The sequence below is a fragment of the Dipodomys merriami genome, unplaced genomic scaffold (assembly GCF_024711535.1).
Source record: "Dipodomys merriami isolate MVZ:Mamm:240054 unplaced genomic scaffold, mDipMer1.0.p SCAF_59, whole genome shotgun sequence".
In the NCBI taxonomy this organism is placed as follows: Eukaryota; Metazoa; Chordata; class Mammalia; order Rodentia; family Heteromyidae; genus Dipodomys; species Dipodomys merriami.
Window position 1 is genome coordinate 4052712 of NW_027206168.1, and position 11916 is coordinate 4064627.

The following is an 11916-nucleotide window of genomic DNA, read 5'->3' on the forward strand; positions in this document are numbered from 1 at the left end:
TATGCAGACTGCTCTCCTCATGCTCTCCTGATTCCAGTTTTCCCAGCTCCAGCACTCCACGCTACCCCTCTTCTCAACTCCTTTCCACTTCTTCCTTCAAGAATCAGACCAATGATTGCCCAAATGTCTTCACTCACATGCAAGAAGCAACTTTATTTATATTGTTAATGAAACACTTTTGGTTTACTTAGAGTTGATTGTATTTTAAAATAGTTACCGAGCTGGACACCGGTGGCTCACATCTGTAATCCTAGCTACTCAGGAGGCTGAGATCTGAGCATCACGGTTCAAAGCCAGCCCAGGCAGGAAAGTCTGTGAAACTCATCTCCAATAAACCACAGAAAACCAGAAATGGCACTTTGGCCCAAGCAGTAGAGTGCTTGCCTTGAGCTGAAGAGCTGAGGGATAGCACCCAGGCCCAGAGTTCAAGCCCCACAACCGACCAAAAATAAATAAATAAAATAAAATAGTTACCGATTATCATAATCAAGAAAGAAAACTACCAAGTTTATATTTTTTCCTAAATTTTAACCAGACACATAAGATGGCTTTTTTGAATCCTTGTTGTACTCACTATGATGATTGTGAGATTTTGTTTTTAGCACTCTCGCTGTCTGTTATATTAATTAAAAGCTTCTCAGCAGGTGAACTGTAAAAATGTAGATTTAGGTCCCTCAAGCCAAAAACTTGGCATCAGTATCTCCAGCCAGGATCAGCTTCTTAAATCTGGCCAGTGTAGCTACATTTAGCAGTTTCTAGGTGAACAGGAAATGAACAACATGGAATTGAAGATTTGGGGGGAATTTTGGGTCAGTGATCCACTGTGTGATGTTGCTGGCTTCAGGACAGATGTTAAATCCTATCAGTAAGAATTAGAAAAGAAAATCCACTGACACTTGATATTCTTTGCCAACAATGCAATCAAAACAGTTTAGTCTCCTGGATCCCTGTGGTTCCCTTATAATTCTACTACGCAGAAAGCTAAATTAATTCAAACTTTTTCTGCGGGTTACAATGGTTTGAGGGACGGACTCCATCTCCAAGGAAGCAGCAAAGTGTTACATCGAAGGCATGGCTCAATGGTAGAGCATCAGCCACAAGCAAGAAACCTGAGCAAGAGTACAAGAAATTGAAATAAAAAGCTGGTACGAACACAATAAATAACTAATAAATAAATAGTTTGGTCTAAATTCTCTTCTGTCATTACTTCAAAATATATTTTGTTGCTGGGTGCCAGTGGCTCACACCTATAATCCTAGCTACTCAGGAGGTTGAGAGCTGGGATCTCGGTTCAAAGCCAGCCTGGGCAAGAAAGTCCATGAGACTCTTATCTCCAATAAACCACTAGAAAACCAGAAGTGGCGCTGTGGCTCAAGCAGTAGAGCACTTGCCTTGAGCTGAAGAACACAGGGACAGCGCCCAAGCCCAGAGTTCAAGCCCCATGACCGACAAAGAAAAAAAAAAAAAAAAATATATATATATATATATATATATATATATATGTTGTTGTTGATAAGCTCAACTTAAATTCAAAATGCAGTTTCATTCATAATAGGTGTCTGTCTGTCTCTCTCTATATATATACACATACATACATACATACATATATATATATATATATATATATATATGCCTGTTATAATCTTCAAAGAGTTGTGACTATTTTTTCCAAAAACCAGGATGAAGGAAAGAGGAGAAAAGAGAAAAGAAAGGAAAGGATAGAAGCAGTAAGATTAGATGATGTTGCTAAAGAAAAATGTGATATGGCCTAGTCATGCACAACTATATCCCTGCACTCCGGGGGCTGATAGAAGATCACTGCATTGAGTTCTGTATGGGGTACATTGTGAGTTAAAGGAAACATTGAGCCACATGGCAACAACCTGTCACAAAAACAAATAAACAATATAACACATCTGTACTGGGAGCACAGATAGTGTCACTCTTAATGGGGCAGGTGAGCAGGAGAAGCTGGCAGGGCTTGGCAGGGAGGACTGGAACCATGAAGGGGTGCAAATGGGGGAGGGGAAGGGTGTGGACACAAGCATAAGCTGGGGCACTCAGATGGCCACACTGTTTTCCACCAGGCTGGGCCTCAGGTATTCGTAAGGTATGTCCAGGCTCTCATTTCGTGCCTCAATTTCCTTATCCAGTTCAGCCAGCTCCTCCCTGAACTTCCTCAGCACAGCCTTCGCCTCCACGCTTGAAAAGTACTCTTCAGGGTGCTGGCCCAGAGGAACCTGGGGTGGAGAGAGTAAGGCAGCATAGGCCTACCATCACAGACAGTTCGGGGTGCACACCTCCCTTTGTCTCCATCCTCAGAATCCAGGCATCTGACTCACCATAACACACTGGGGTCTGCCCAGGTGCCAAATGATGGTCATCTGGAGACTAGCCAAAAAGGGATTGGGCAGTGTATCCATCAGGGTCTCCATGGTCGCATCCTTGGTGGTTGGCGGGGGCAACCGCATGGTGCAGGGGGCATTAGGGACCCAAGAGAACCAATCCAGCTGGAAGAGTAGGGATATAGAGTCAAGAGCTACTGAGCATGAGAACCCTTAGCCCACCTGCTCACAGCCTTTTCCCTGACTCCAACCCAAATTCCCAGATGTCTCTGCTGGGACATACCTGGCCCAAGTGGACAGAAGAGTGCTGGCCAGTGCAGGTGAAGATGCACATGGTGACAAACTGGGAAGCCTGGGCCCGAGTCTCCAGAGATGTGGGAAACCCTACAAGAGGGGGCTCCAGTAATGATGCCCACCCAGCCCCCAGGCCCAGCCAAGGAGCAGAGCAGAGAGAGCAGACACAGGCAGGACAGTGATGACAAAAGACAGCACTAACTCTCAGCCATTGTGGAATTCCACATGAGAATAGGTGGGGCAGGAAACAGGAAGAGGCCTGCTGCTGGGCTCCCCATCAGTGGGGTGCTGCTGCTGGCTCACACACTCAAGGATGCGAATTGCTCAGGTGTTTAGTTACATCTCCTTGGTAGCCACAGAGGAAATACTGACACCATGGCAATGGGCAAATGCTACAAGTTAGGACTTCTGGAAAGCCTGATGGGAAGCACTTAGAAACAATGCTATCACTGTAGTTAGTAAGGACTTTGAGGGTTCTCCTAGAGGTTGGCAAAGCTTCTGGAAAGAACCCTAGAAGTAGAGTGGATCCCAGGAAGGAATTTTAGAACCCAGGACAAGGGCATCTACTACCTCGGTCCTGGGCACCTTGCAGGCCAGTTTCAGTGATCTCTTGACACCAGTGCTGCAGCTCATGGTCCTCTCTCACAGCCGCATCCGTCTTATAATAGAGATCCAGAATGCCCTCCACATACCTGCCAGGCAAGGCCCAGAGCACGAGAGCTGAAGCCCTCTGCTCTTGCCCACGGCCAGTTCTGCAAGTCCAACTCCCAAACCAGACACAGAGCCCTTGTTCTCCTAAGCCTTCTTCTCCTTCCCACCCCCACCTGCCCTGTGTTCCCTCTCCCCTCACCGGTAGATGACTTCCCACAGCCGCAGTGCATCTTGAGCATAGTAGGATGACTTGACATCCAGGAGGCCTCGCTCTTTCAGGTCATCAGGGGGGCAGAAGGAGCTGTAGGTCACCAGGTTTCCAGCTCGTTTGACTACATCTACGTGGCCGCCCCCACCTGTACTCACCATCTAAGAAGCAAGGAGGGGCAGAGTCAGGCAAATTGGCTTCCCTTAGAGCAGAGCCAGAAGGGAGAGTGACCTCCCCATTTTCTGTCCCCTTACCTGGTCAAATACTCCACTTTCAGAGACTAGCCTATTTCTGGCCCGGAGGTTGATTTCCATGGTGTATCGCAGGTGAGGAAGTAGAAGCTAGAAAGGAAAGAACAGAGAAGGGAAAAAGGAGAACAAGTGTAAGGCAGAACCTTGGAGAACAGAATTTTAAGGGAGTAAAGCATAAGGCTCTTAGAAAAGCACAGACCTGAGGGTCAGGGGATCTCAACACCAAATTTACCAGAGATGTGCATCAGTAAGTTTGTTCTACAAGAATCTGTGTGCGGGGCTGGGAAGGTGGCTCAGTGGTAGAGTGCTGGCCTTGCATGCCTGAGGCCCTGGGTTTGATTCCTCAGCACCACATAAGCAACAAGAAAAAAGCCGGAAGTGGCGCTGTGGCTCAAGTGGTACAGTGCTAGCCTTGAGCTGAAGAGCTGAGGGACAGCGCCCAGGCCCAGAGTTCAGGCCCCAGGACTGGACCAAAAAAAAAAAAAAAAAAAAAAGAATCTGTGTGCATTATGATTATTGAACAATGTTATTGTCCTTTTCTTTCCATATACTACTCAGAAGCTTATCCTCTACCTTTGCCTACTCCCTTAGGAGCTTGAGATAGACTTTTCCTGACCTCCTCCTTCCTGTATAATGGGAATGTCACATGTATACTTTATATCTGCTTACACATCATATCTATCTCATCCACAACAGGGCTTAGAGGAATGGGCCTGTAATAATACCAGCATTCAGGAATAAGCAGGAGAATCAGAAAGTACTGGCCAGGCTGTTGAAACAAGTCTCAAAAAACACTATTCTTTCCTTCTTGTACATGGCCCTTGTACATGGCTTCATGGGGAGCATCATCATTCCCATTTAGAGGGTATGGTCTAACCCCGTCTGCCTCCAGAGCATCATGTCCTCATGCTCAGTTTGTGACCCCAAAGAAGCCTAGCCCATTCCAGCATCCTGGTAGATGGGCCCCTTCATCATCGCCTCGGCAGGCTCCTCATAGTCTGGTTCTAGTGTCCATCTCTTCCAAGTATCCCTCTTCACAGCACCACCTAAACACACATCATCCTGCTCCAATTCTCAGCACCTGTCTCACCCTGGCCAATACCTTGAATTTCAATCTTTATTTTCCTTTTGCCCTTACTGGAGATGAAAAACTCAAAATATCAGGGCTTTCTTGATAGATGCAGGTGTTGCCACGGGCATCTAGCATTCTTTCTGTGTGGAGGCATACAGTACATACACATTTGTTAGTGATTCTGGACTTTTGAAATCCAGATCTTGTGATTGCTAGGAGATGCTCCCTTCCACAGCCGCCACTCCAGCCCTTTTTTTTGGGGGGGGGAGGAGTGGGGAGGTCCAGTCGTGCGGCCTGAACTCTGGGCCTGGGCACTGTCCCTCAGCTCTTCAGCTCAAGGCTAGCGCTCTACCACTTGAGACACAGCATCACTTCCGGCTTTTTTGTTTTTTGTTTTTGCTTATGTGGTGCTGAGGAAATGAACCCAGGGCCTCTGGCATGCAAGGCAAGCACTCTACCACTGAGCCACCTTCCCAGCCCACATCTAGCTCTTTTTTGTATGTTTATATGTGTGCCAGTACTAGAGCTGGAACTCAAGGCCTCAGCGCTGTCCCTCAACTTTTTCCTTGAAAGGTTTGCAATCTACTACTTGGGCCACAGCTCTACTTCTAGCTTTTTAGTGGTTAACTGGAGATAAGGATCTCATGGCCTTTCTGGCTTAGGCTAGATTCAAATTTCAGTCCTCAGATCTCAGCCTCCTTTGTAGCTAGGGTTATAGGTACGACCTACCAGCTCATTGATACACAGGTTATTTCTGAGGTAGAGTCTTACTTCTTGTCCCAAGCAGAGGCCTGGAACATCATCTTGCTATTTACCATTTCCCACTGTAGCTGGAAGGATAGGTGTGAAACATTGTGCTTATCTTTAAGAAGAATCTCAAAGAGTTTTCTGCCCAGGTTTAGAATTACAAACCTCCTAATCTCAGCCTCCTGCATAACTAGGATGACACTGCATTCAACTGTTGACCGAAATAGGTCTTGTGAACTTTCTGTCCAAGCTGTTCTTGAGCAACCATCATCCCAATCTTATCCTCCCAAGGAACTATAACTATAGAACTGGCAAGCAGCACTTGGCTCTGATACACATTCTTACTAGGCATAAGCTTTGATCTGATAGACTATAATCTACCCAAGATGCTCTACTTTTCCTGAGCCCCTCTAACTGGAATGTGTAACTATTCTGGACACCTTCAAAGACTGCTGAAAAGAATCTTCTGTGTTACTTTCATGAGACTGGTGGATCTGCATTATTTTCCTTTATCTTTATGAGCTGTGTGAATATCTGTGTTTTATAAATGAAGAGAATAAGAGTTTTGACTCATTTCCTTTAGTATCATTTTCATCCCCACGGGAAGTCGTATCACCCATGGAAAGTGAAAGTCAGGTCACCTCACACTTCCCTGCTCTCTTGCCTTCCACAGATAGACTGTCCCTAAAGAAGCTCTCCTGAGAGGACATCGAGCAGGCTGTGTGAGGGTGCGAAGCGACAAGCTGACAGAAGACAGGGAACAAGCTGGTACCTTGTAGACGGGATGTATCGTGGGAAGACACCTCATGGTGGCCACAGCAAAGACCTCGGCCATCAAGTGACCCCTCAGAAGATGGGACTGCAGCTCATGAAGCTGAAAGTCACAGCTGCGCACCCAGCATTTGGCCAGGAGCCACACGACTGGAGGATCCGTGGGCAGGAAAATGGGGGGTGGGGTGGATCCGATTTTTGGCAGTTCAAGCTGGAGCAAGGGTAAGAGTGCAAAGGAAGAAGCTGGAGGAGGGCTGAGTGCCAGAGGCCCAGCCATTGCCCTCTCCTGCACCTGTCCCCTCCCTCTCTTCCTCCTCCAAAGTTACTGGCTGGCTCCTTTTCACTGCAGCCGCCCAGGCCAGCTGCCATTTCTCCCCATGGTCTCCTGCCATTCACTGTGGTGTGCTGCACAGTGCAGACCTGAGTGCCTTCAGCCTCTGCAGGAAGTGAGCCTCTACAACCTCCACCAGCCTCGGCTTCCCCTTTCAGTACCCTCAGTATGGCAAAATAACCCTCTGCTTCCTTCATCCTACATTCCTGTGAAGAAATCTCAGGTCTTCCCTGAGCTTCAATCTGACGCTGCACAAAGCACTGGGTTCCAGGTTTAAGCATCCTACAGCTCAAATGTGCACGGACTACCCCCATTCCTGAAGCTACAATCTCAGGTGATCCCAGCACCTCCCATAAACTTAGCATGACACCCCAGTGCCCAGAGGAAGGACTCCTTCAATTCATTCTAAATACAACTCACACCTACGGTACCCACAACATCTTCCATAAGAGCCTTCCCCTGGTCCCCATGTTTCTATCCAGCTTAGATTGGTTAATGCCAGATACTTCAGCTTACATTATTCCCTCACAACCTGTCCAGCTGTTCACTGACAATCTGACTTTTATACCTCAGCCTCTTTGCCCAACCTATCCTGTCCTTCAGGTTAGGTCCTAAGTATTCCTGCTTATTTTAATCCTGATGCTATGTTGTCTGTCCTCAGAATAATAGACACCGTGTGTGTGTGTGTGGATACAGATACAGATAGATGTCTCTCAATCACTTACACAGACTTAGTCTTTCTCTCCATGCAGGTGGAAAACCCTCAAGAATTACATTTAGCTCCTTTCCCCCAGTAAATGCCTCCTGCAGTGCCTTAGCACCCCTCCTGTGCTGGAGTGAGAGTGCTCACTGAACTTGGCTGGGGCAGGCTGACTGGGAAGACCACCATGGTAGAACAGAACTCCGGGGGCCTCTCACCTGGATGGCCATGGGTAAGAGTTGCCCATCAGGCTGCAGTTTCAGCAGGACCAAAGGGGCAGCCAGGAACTGCTGGCTACAATGGATGACATTGGCCTTGATCCCATCCAGCAGGGAGAAGTCAGCTTCAAACAGTGTCCCTCCCTGGACGAGAGAGAGCAAGGGCTACTGTCAGCATCAGGCATCTCCTTCCCACCCTGATTCCCCATACGAGTAGGGAGAGAAATTGCCTGGCTTGTCTCCACCACCTCCTTCTGGTGATGTGGACTGTGACATTAGTAGCACCTCATTCTGAAGCCATATCCATCTGAATTAGGCCCAGTGTCAGAGAAGAGGGAGTAGATGATCAGAGAGCTTGGCTATCTTGCCTACGATCCCAGAGCTTACAACCACAGAGGCAGGATTTGAATCCAAGTCTGTTAAACCCTACATGGATCTAGATTTGTCCCCAGAACCCCCATGTTCATACCTTGAGCTCCTTCTCCAGCTGGGTTTGCAGTTCCTCCATCCCAGGAGGGAACACCAGGCGAGCAGGAAGATTGACACAGCGCCTCAGCAGCATGGGGTTGGCGCCATTGACAAACTGGTACCCAAAGAATGCATCCACCTTCCAGGAGTTTCGAACCCGTTCTAAGGATGGCATGTTAACTGTGCTGAGGTCTCCAAGCTCCTGGTCCTTCCAACCTCCACCAAATCATCCCCACCTGAGCCCATCCTGACAGAGACTCAAACCTCTGCTCTCCATCCTCAGCTTTTTCAAATTCCCTGATTCAAGATGGATTAGGGGAATATGGGAAGTACTAGGGTGGCAGAACTGACCAGCCAGCTTTCCGTAGCTGCTCTTGAAGACACAGTCGAAGTCATCAGGATTATCCCAGGAAGCCATAGCATTTTTAGGCAAATTGAAAACGAAGTTTGCCAGCCTGCAGGAAGTATGTGGTATGTTAGAACCTGACATCACAGCCACAGGCACCTGTCATGGACTAATCCAACCCCTTGCAGTCCAAAAGCCCACCAGGAGGATACCTCCCTCTCACACCAGCTGCCCTTGCTCTCACCCTACAGCCAGAGAAGTATCGAATTCTATTTTCTTGTCCTCCAGAAATCTCTCATCAGCGGGGAGGTCAGATAACTTTTTCCCAGCCACAGTCAGGATTAAACCATCCTTCCAGTTGCCCCACCTGGGCAAGAAAGAAACCATTGCATTAGTCCCCCAAAAGGTTACTGTGGGATCACTTAGCTGGGTTCAGAGGGAAGGGCTGACCGGTATAGCTTCATTCTTTCCTGCAGTTCCTCTTCCCTGTGTTTTGTGAACAGATGCTGGGGATCTTCAACCACTGTGTGGCCTGCAATGGAAAAGAGAGCATGATGGGAAATCTGCTGAAGGCTTCTCCCAGTGCCTGCCAGGTGTGTCTCCTCAGCCAGTCCTTCTAACTACCACCTGACCTGCAAGGTTCATTCTAGGATGTCTGCCTGCAACACAGCTACAGCAGCTAAATATTCTTTAACAAACCCTAGTGACCTGCCTTCTGGATGCTAGCTGTATCCTCTGTACCTGCTTCCTCACACAAACACCCATGAGCTTCCTGTGTCTCTTCACAAGCACACTCCACCCACTCACCAGTGCCCTCTGGAAGGGTCAGGATGCCACTGCCTTGCACCCAGCGGTAACAAGGAAACCTGTACTCTGCTCCTCCTTCTCCAGGGCCCTGAACAGAGATCCAGTTGCAGAACCAGGCATCATCCTGGAGAAGGTGCCGTTTTTGCAGTTTCACAAACAGCAGTGGCCCAAGGTACTCGGACACATCCACCTTGAATTCTTCCTCCTGTGGATGACATTAGTTCTGTATAGGCAGCGCCCTCTGCATGAGGAGCTGGAGATGAATCCTGCTTCCATTGAACCTCAGGAAAATGGACAAGAAGAAAGGCAGAAAGAGACAGGGAGTGCACATGCAGCATATGGTCCCCTGACCAAGTCCCAGTATCAAGTATCTCAGCCCAGACTGAGGACAGAAGATGGACAGGTGCACCCCTTCCTTCATCTTCTTCCCTATAGTCACTCTGCCAAGTGCTGGGCCCGGCACTGTGAGTGCTCCACAGAGTCTGAGACAGTGTTGACCAACTACAGCTGAGACTCTGCCAAGCCTGAGGCCTGACAAGGACCTCTCCTCTGTGCTCCTCTCCTCTCCACTCAAGGAGAAACCTAGAGGTGAGCAATGGCCTAACCAAGAAGAGTGAGAGCAAGGAAAAATGAGAAGGGAAAAAGACTGCCAGATAGAGCCTGTGGAGCTAAGCGATGAAGCCACCTCATGGTGCATGAGCACAGAGCACCAGGTCTGGGAAGACAGCTGGACCAAGAGTCCCCAAGGTTAAGCCAAAGACTTTGGAGCAAGAGCCATTGAAATGTTTTAAGTAGCACAATGTTTTAAAGGCAGGAATGTTTTGGGGAAAGTTGGTTCTGATTTAGAAGGCCCCAGGCCAGTTAGGAGACTCATTGCAGGCCACAGAGATCATTAGGGAAAAGAGGCTAATTGTACAGGAAATGAAATTGTTTGAGCTTACTCCATCCTTAGTCAGGTGGAGGTGAAGGAGGAGAGGCATGGGAGAGGTAGGGTAAAGCTCCTTTCCGGGTGCACTTTTGAAGTGTTCGTGACACAAGCATCTGTATCTGCAGATATAGGAAAAGGCTAGGTTGGTGATGGGAATTTGGGACCTGTGAAAGGGGAAAAGAAAAATTCCAGGACTGATTTAGAACAGCAGAGAGATGTGAGCAGAGAGAAATGTCCTGAATTTGGGAGTTTTCAGATTTTGTCTTCTTCCTCCCACCCTTTCCTCTTCCTACCCACTCCACCCCAGGTATAAAGCTCCCAAGCACAGAAGTCTTGCACCATAGATTTGTAAACAGCACCCTTTAAAATACATAGGAAGTGGCCAGGTCCCAATGGCTCATGTCTGTAATTCTAGCTACTCAGGAGGCTGAAATCAGAGGATCACAGTTCAAAGCCAGCTCGAGCAGGAATATCCATGACACTTTTATCTACAATAAACAACTCAAAAAAAGCCACAAGTGGGACTATGGTTCAAGTGGTAGAGTGGTAGCCTTCAGCAAAAGATGCTCAGGGAAAATACCCAGGCCCAGAGTTCAAGCCTGAGGATCCAATATATGTATACATATAATATATATTACATACACATTTATATATTATATGTATATATTATGTGTATATTATTATACATATATATATGAAAAGGCTCACAACTTTAGAGACAAGAGAACTGTGGGGAGTGAGGAGTGTAGAAGAGCTCCCCCCTCCCCAAATTCCTAGGAGGCCAGTTGGCAGAAAGTGACTGATTACCACTTGCCACCATCTGCCCTAGAGCACTTTATCCACATCTGGAGCCACCTTGAGCCAGGTGCCACCTTGAGCCAGGTACATAAGCAGCCCTCCACTGAGATGGAGAGCCACTTCCAAGCTGGGACACTTCCCGTGAATTTGATCCAGAGGCGCAATACATCACACACAGCTCCTGCAACTTACCTTGCCCCTGAACGGTCGTAGCAGATCCCCGAGCGCAGCCTCACCATGCTGACCGACCAGCCACAGATGCACCTTGTTTATGGAGCCCGCAGCCAAGGAGACACCGGTAGAGATACGGATGGAGTAGACAACCATCTTGCTCAAAGATGTTTCTATGTCTGAAAGTGAAGGAGGGTGGATGTGCTAAATAATGTAGCTGAGGCCCCGCCCTCTCTGATGACTTGCTTGGGGTCTGGTGTGTGTGGCATGCATCCAACCAACCCCGCCTAGCAATGTGCAGGGGCCCCAGCTCCATCAGCCTAGAGTCTGCCCCAGCACAAAAGGTGGGGCCCTGGCCAAGGAAGCACTTCCAACCACTATCTTGATGGGAGCAGGATGGGAAGGAAAATGGGAGTATTTGTGCAGAAAATATGGGAGAAGGTGTCCATACCTGTAAACAAGAACCACTGAAAATGGTTGATACTGGAACTGACTGCAATATGGGGGATGACTGGGAACTTCCTCCAATTATATACACACCAGAGTTCCAAATTGTTTCTTCAATGGCAAAGAACAAGTTCAAAGTTTTAGTAGAGGGTGAAGTGGGCATAGATACATTAATACGTCTCTGAATATTAATATCTATGTGTTCTATATTACAATATAGACTTCCCATTGGTGCACAAAGATGTCGCATGTTATTTGGAAAGGTTTTAGTGTTTAGTTCTAGGATAATAAACTCTAGATTACAAGTAGACATTTAGGTTAGTACCAATCTTTTGATGGGACTTTTTTTGTATTGTAGAAAGG

General features: G+C 47.7%; 1 protein-coding gene across 1 annotated transcript; it reads right to left on the reverse strand.

Moving 5' to 3' along the window:
* Window positions 1-124: 124 nt before the first annotated feature.
* On the reverse strand, window positions 125-11276 carry LOC138813280 (polyunsaturated fatty acid lipoxygenase ALOX15-like). Its single transcript, XM_070001617.1, has 14 exons — window positions 11128-11276; window positions 9210-9414; window positions 8853-8934; window positions 8647-8769; window positions 8408-8511; window positions 8058-8218; window positions 7589-7732; window positions 6341-6550; window positions 3753-3839; window positions 3490-3659; window positions 3210-3331; window positions 2629-2729; window positions 2343-2510; window positions 125-2240 (listed from the first exon to the last, which is right to left on the reverse strand). The coding sequence occupies exons 1-14, from the start codon at window positions 11260-11262 to the stop codon at window positions 2061-2063; spliced, it is 1992 nt and encodes a 663-aa protein (XP_069857718.1). The 5' UTR covers window positions 11263-11276; the 3' UTR covers window positions 125-2060.
* Window positions 11277-11916: the final 640 nt, after the last annotated feature.